The sequence below is a fragment of the Pteropus vampyrus genome, unplaced genomic scaffold (genome assembly GCF_000151845.1).
Source record: "Pteropus vampyrus isolate Shadow unplaced genomic scaffold, Pvam_2.0 Scaffold65, whole genome shotgun sequence".
Taxonomy (NCBI): Eukaryota; Metazoa; Chordata; class Mammalia; order Chiroptera; family Pteropodidae; genus Pteropus; species Pteropus vampyrus.
Genome location: NW_011888846.1, coordinates 4631664 through 4637244, shown reverse-complemented (window position 1 = coordinate 4637244; position 5581 = coordinate 4631664). Strand labels below are relative to the sequence as shown.

Genomic DNA, 5581 nt, shown 5'->3' with positions numbered 1-5581 from the left:
GCTAGTTGGGTATCAAAGGTTTGGAAGATCGAAAACATTTTTTTTTCATTTTGTACCAGTTGACTGCATGGCGGGTTGTGGGTCCATGGGACAATTTCAGTGGATGAGAGATAATCAGAATTTAAAGATAGTCTTTGGCTTCCAATGGTTTAGATCCTGCGTAGAGACGAACAGTTTTAATATAGCTTGAGGCATCCTTGGTCTATGATGCTTCGGTCGAAAGTCAATGCTCTCGTCACCTACCTGTGCTTAACCCAGCTTAACTTGCACTAGAAAAGAGGTAGGAAAAAGATGAAAGAAAAAGTACCCGAAAAAAATGTAGGGACCAAATACATTTGTGTGATCGGTAAAGAAGAGGAGAGAAGAAAGGACAGTGTTTGCAGTGCATTAAAATCAGGAGCGAATTCAAGACAAAACGGACAGTGTTTAATGAAGCCGGGAGGAAAACCAGGAATATAGACCGAGTTTGAGAGCCGTTCTTTCTGCGATCGCCGGGGTGCGATCCACGCTCCAGACCGTGAGAGTGTGTAAGGGCAGTGTCTGGGCCGGCGGGAGGTAGGTGGGCGCGCGCCCTTCCCAGCCATGTGGTGGACTCAGCTCTCCAGGGACCGCGCCTGGCACCTGAGGCTGGCCCCACGAAGGAAATGATACAGCCCCGGCTCGCGATCACAAGACAGTGGGGATGTTTGCTTTGTGTCGACACGAGAACGGAAACTAAACGGAAAAATGTGTCTGGCTTTGCATGGGATCCCCTGGCAGGCAGCACGGAAACATCGGAGAGCGAGGAGGCGTCGCGGCCAGGAGTGGGCGTCGGGTGACAGGTGCTGTTGCTAGTCGCTTCACCTCTGGCTCTGGTCGCCGTGGTCTCCGGGGGGGTGGGGGGTGGGGTGGCTGAGCCACAGAATTGTCACCACCCCCGCCCCTCCCCACTCTGTATTTTGCACGTACTTGTATTTTCTTCCTTTTCGGTCCCCATTTCCTAGTTCTCGCGCTTTATCACTTACATTCTTCGTATTCTCTCAGACCATCGTGGCCGCGGGAGGACGGGAAAGCCTATCTCTTGCATTTTGCCTCTGGACTTCCCTTTCTCCCTTCATGTCTCTCTTTCTCCTTCTTTCTATTCTTCCTCCTTCAGGCGTTTTCTGAACCACGGTTTCAACCTGCGTTTGGCTCTGCTGGTAGCTGATTAGCTCCTTAAGGGCGTCCCGTTTATCCAAACCTAATACAGAACCTGAATCTTCTAGGTGCTTAATGTCTGCTTCATTTGCTTAGTGGCGATGAACCCTAGCTGCCCTACAGAATGCTAGGCCCCGGGAAACGACTGCGATCTCTCAGACTCAGCCACAGGGTTTGAAAGATGCCTCGTAAGCATTAATTTGCAGCTCTTCTTAGGTACTCTTCTCAGTGGAGGTGATTCTGATCAGTGCCTTTATCAGCTGGCTTATCAGAAAGAGTCCCAGCAAGAAACAGATGACATGCTCAAAAGTGGGCAATTTGAGAGAATTTAGTAAAGGGACTACTTAGGAAGGTGGTGGCAGGATATAGGGAAATTACACGGAGATGGCGCAGGACCCCAAGGGGCAGGGGCTCTGCTCTCAGCCCTGGGCCAGGAAAGTCGACTGTGGGGAGCAGCCAGAGAGCCCATAGGAGGAGAGCGCAGGGGCAGAGTGGAAGGGCCGCCGAGGGAGGGCTTCAGTCGAGGCAAGCCCGGAGCGAGGGAGCAGAGAGAATGCGCGCCTGACCTCTTTCCTCACTCCCTCTTCAATGTCCCGCTCGTCCTGGGTGCTGAGCCCAAGCACAAGTCAGGGGCGCAAAATCCGCAGAGGCTGGAGTCCTTGGGCCCAGAGCAGGGTGGGGAGGGGTGGCCAGCCAATGTGCGGGAGCACGTGGAGGGCAGCCCAGAGCCGGCCTGGAGGGGCATCTCCACCTGACCCTCCCGCAGGGACGGCGCTGCCATCGGCACCATACCTGGGCATCCTGAGACTGTACATCAAGACAGTAAGGCGTAGGGAGGGAGAAAGGCAAAATCATTTTTACCTGTCTTGAGCGTTTGCACAAATAACCAGCAGGAAAGTATTTTGATAAGCCTTTTTATGTGACCTTGACAGAGGAAAATTTTCTGTTTATAGAAGGAAATTCTACTCACATGCTCCTCTGGGCACTGGGACCGGGCAGTGAGCTGCATGGCCCTTGACTGTGGTGTCCCCGACCCGTCCTTGGTGAACCATGCGACCTTCTCCTGCTCAGAGGGGACAAACTTCCTGAAACGCTGCGCAATCTCCTGTGTCCCACCAGCCAAGCTTCAAGGTACTGTGTAGCCAGCCGGACCCGTATGCAGTTCCCTTCAGTCCCTCCCTCTTCGGGGGTACTTTGGGGACCTTTCCTTTACCCCGGTACTCTTCCTCTTTGCCTTTCTGTACCACCCTCTTCCGATGACACCAGCAGAGTCTCGAAGGGCAACGTTATTCTTTGTCCCGACTACCTGGAAGGATGCTCTGCTCAGAATGTCGTCAACGAAAGAGACTAAGGCTTTTCTCAGTTTTTACTCGATCATGTGTCCTCCGGAGTGAAGCCAACTAACAGTTTCCTGTTAATAATAATAAAGACACACGTTGTCATGCACGTTTTAAATGACCGTTTACAGCCATCCTATGAGTTGGGTGCTTCTAGTTCTATATTCTGATGAGGGGACAGTTGTAAGATTTGTTCCTGGCCGTCCTGCTTATGCACAAAGACGACAGGGAGGCACCTGCTCTGACTGGCCCGCCACCCTGCCGTTACCTCTTCCCAGATGCTGGTGGCCTAATGATGGCTCCTTCCGAATGCAGCTTCCTGAGCCCCATGCAGACGGGTTGGGATTTAGAAGGTCTGGGGTGGGCTGAGGACGTGACTGGGGCAAGTCCATGGATTGCAATGTAGAGAAACCGCGAATTGTACTAGGCCTGAGGTGGAGCGTTTCAGCCCAGAGCTCCGCGGCCAGACTGCCCGAGTTCAGTCTTTACCTCTTATTAGTTCGAGCAAGTTACCTAAACCCAGCGTCCTCAGCTGCAAAGTAGGGGAGGTAATGGTGTCTATTTTATAGGGTTGTTTAAAGTTTACATGAGTTAATATGTGTCAAATGCTAAGAACAGTGCCTGCCATATAATAAGCACTGTAAAAGGGCAATCTGTTATTATTATACAGCTTCCCGTGACGCTGTCACTGCTATATTTCTGTCATTTGTAGTCATTAGCCCTTCCTTCATCGAAGTCAAGAAATAGTTATCCGACCTCCATTCTGTATAATAGGTCACATCGGAGGTTCTGTGGCAAAAAGTATAAGGTAAACGTTTGGTCTGAGATTTTAGAGAAGTTGCTGAACAGAGAATAATGCTTTTTCTAAGAATGCCGATGTGGTGACAGGTTTGGGCTCTTTTCGCTCTTCTTACATTCGTGGTCCTTGTTCTGAGCCTCCTGTGCTTCTCTTTCCTGGAGTCAGGACTGAGCCCGTGGCTGACCTGCCTGGAAGATGGGCTCTGGTCACTCCCCGAAGCCTACTGCAAGTTGGAGTGCGACGCGCCCCCCGTGATCCCGAATGCCAACTTGCTCCTGCCACACTGCCTCCATGGCCACCACGACGTGGGCTCCGTCTGCAGATACGAATGCAAACCTGGCTACTACGTGCTGGAAAGTACGGAGAGAAAACTCAGGAAGTGAGTTGACCTGTCCCTGGTCTTGGAGGTTCTCTCTACACTCGTACACTTACTTGCTCCTGTTCCCTCTTCGTAAATCCTAGATCATTGTTTTGAGAATAATTTTAAGACCTTCTCGGTCGTCCGCTGCTTGTTGTGCGTGTTTGATTTTCTGTACAATCTCTTTTCACCTGCACGGGTGTATTCCCTAGTCATGACAGGCAGGTTGACCTACTGTGCTTGCGGTAAAGATACTCTTTCCTGTGGGAGATCCCACAGTCTCCCCTAGGTGCTTTTTAAAGGAATCACCGCCCTAATTATCATTTTCTTTTAAGGTAAGCGGCAGGAGCTTTCCAAGTGTTATGCGTGTCACCCGCCTCCAGCTGTGTGCGGGGACGTCCTCCTCAGGACAGTTGGGGACTTAACGATTGTTCAGACACTTATTAGTTGTGTGATGCTGCCTCAGTCTTCCTCATCTGTAAAATGAGGATAAAAGTAATAATATCTGCCTGATAGGCTGATGTGGGGACTAAAGAAATTCACATGTGTCAACCATAAGATTCAGTAAATTTATTGTTAAAGCACAAAACTCATTATGTATTAGCCGTTGGTATTGTCGTTATAGTTTCTGCTTTCTTCTTCTTGGGCCTTTGTGTGCACACTCCTGGACCTGGAAGTCGGGGGCGCCTTCCTTCTGCAGGCACGGTGGGCCAGAAAGCATGAAAGCTTTACGTGTGTTTCAGGGGACGGGCTCTGAGGACAGTATGCTGGAGTGACCTGAAGCAGGTTACTTAACGCTCTGGGTCTCGGTCTCCTTCGTGGGGTGAGCCCAGTGCCTACATCAGTGCTGGGTTGAGGAGTGAACGAGCTATCACGAAACCGGCCTAGTGCCTGCCTTGTACCAGGGGCTCGATAAACAGTCTCAGAAAAAGAATCTTTTTCTGAACAAACAAAAAGCTTTCAGGAAAAGAAACTCTTTGTACTCAGTAAATAGTAGCTATTCCTTCCCTACCATAAATTATGTCAGAACAAGAGAAGATCAAATTCATTTCCTACCCAAGACCGATTAAAAGTCTGACCACAGTAGGTATCTTTTTTTAGATACATATTTTTTAAACTAACAAAATCCCACACATAGATTTACCACTAATGCCAGAGGATACAAGCCTCACTTGTAAGCTAGAATTCTCTAAGGGAGCAGAAGGAAATCTGAAGACTTACTCTCCGGCTCACACACGTGCCCTTCTCCAGTCGATACCCTGCCATTGTAACATGGGTCGGGTTGAGTCTGGCTTCACCCAGGGCCTCCCACTCCAGAAAAGGCCCAGACGCACATGCGAGAGGAGAGGAGAGGCCAGCCCCCTCCTCACCCTCCCGGCCCAAGGGAGAGTCACGCTGATCTCAACATGAATGGCACTGATGAAAAATTCATAGGAGGCAGCACCCTGGTTCAGTGGACTTCAGCAGGTACAGTCGACAGTGTTTTGACAACCAGAAGCACATTTGCATGTGATTTGCATAGGCGCTAGATCAATTTGCATATCACTCGTGGACAGGCGGCGAGGGCGCTGGTCCTGTTTAAGTGAGAATGGTATTTCAGCCAGCCCGAAGGCTGCTTTTCCCCTCTGTCTTCTTGCCTCCCTGTTCACCCACCTGTACCCATCTCAGGTGTCTGCGAAGCCGCGCGGTGAAGAATCACTGAGGGGGAGAGAAAAGTCTCAGGAGCAGGAAGGGTTAGGGGCGAAGGGATTATTTCCAGCTTCCTCGGCCCAGCGAGACCCGCCCTCCCCCTGGAACTGTGGGCTCTCCGCCGTGCCCTGCATCTCCACCCCGGGCAGGGGCACACAAGGCCCATTCAGCGGCAGAACTTTTCTGGTTGAGAAACCTGGAAACTTGCATCAAAACATCAGT

At 50.8% G+C, this 5581-nt stretch overlaps 1 protein-coding gene across 1 annotated transcript in view; it reads left to right on the top strand.

Moving 5' to 3' along the window:
- The window catches only part of PAPPA2 (pappalysin 2), a 226659-nt gene that overhangs the window by 161849 nt on the left and 59229 nt on the right, over nucleotides 1-5581 (top strand). Inside the window, exons 13-14 of the mRNA XM_011361283.2 lie at nucleotides 2130-2307; nucleotides 3478-3691. Of these exons, the coding sequence (XP_011359585.1) occupies nucleotides 2130-2307; nucleotides 3478-3691 (392 nt within the window). The remainder of the gene's footprint in view (nucleotides 1-2129; nucleotides 2308-3477; nucleotides 3692-5581) is intronic.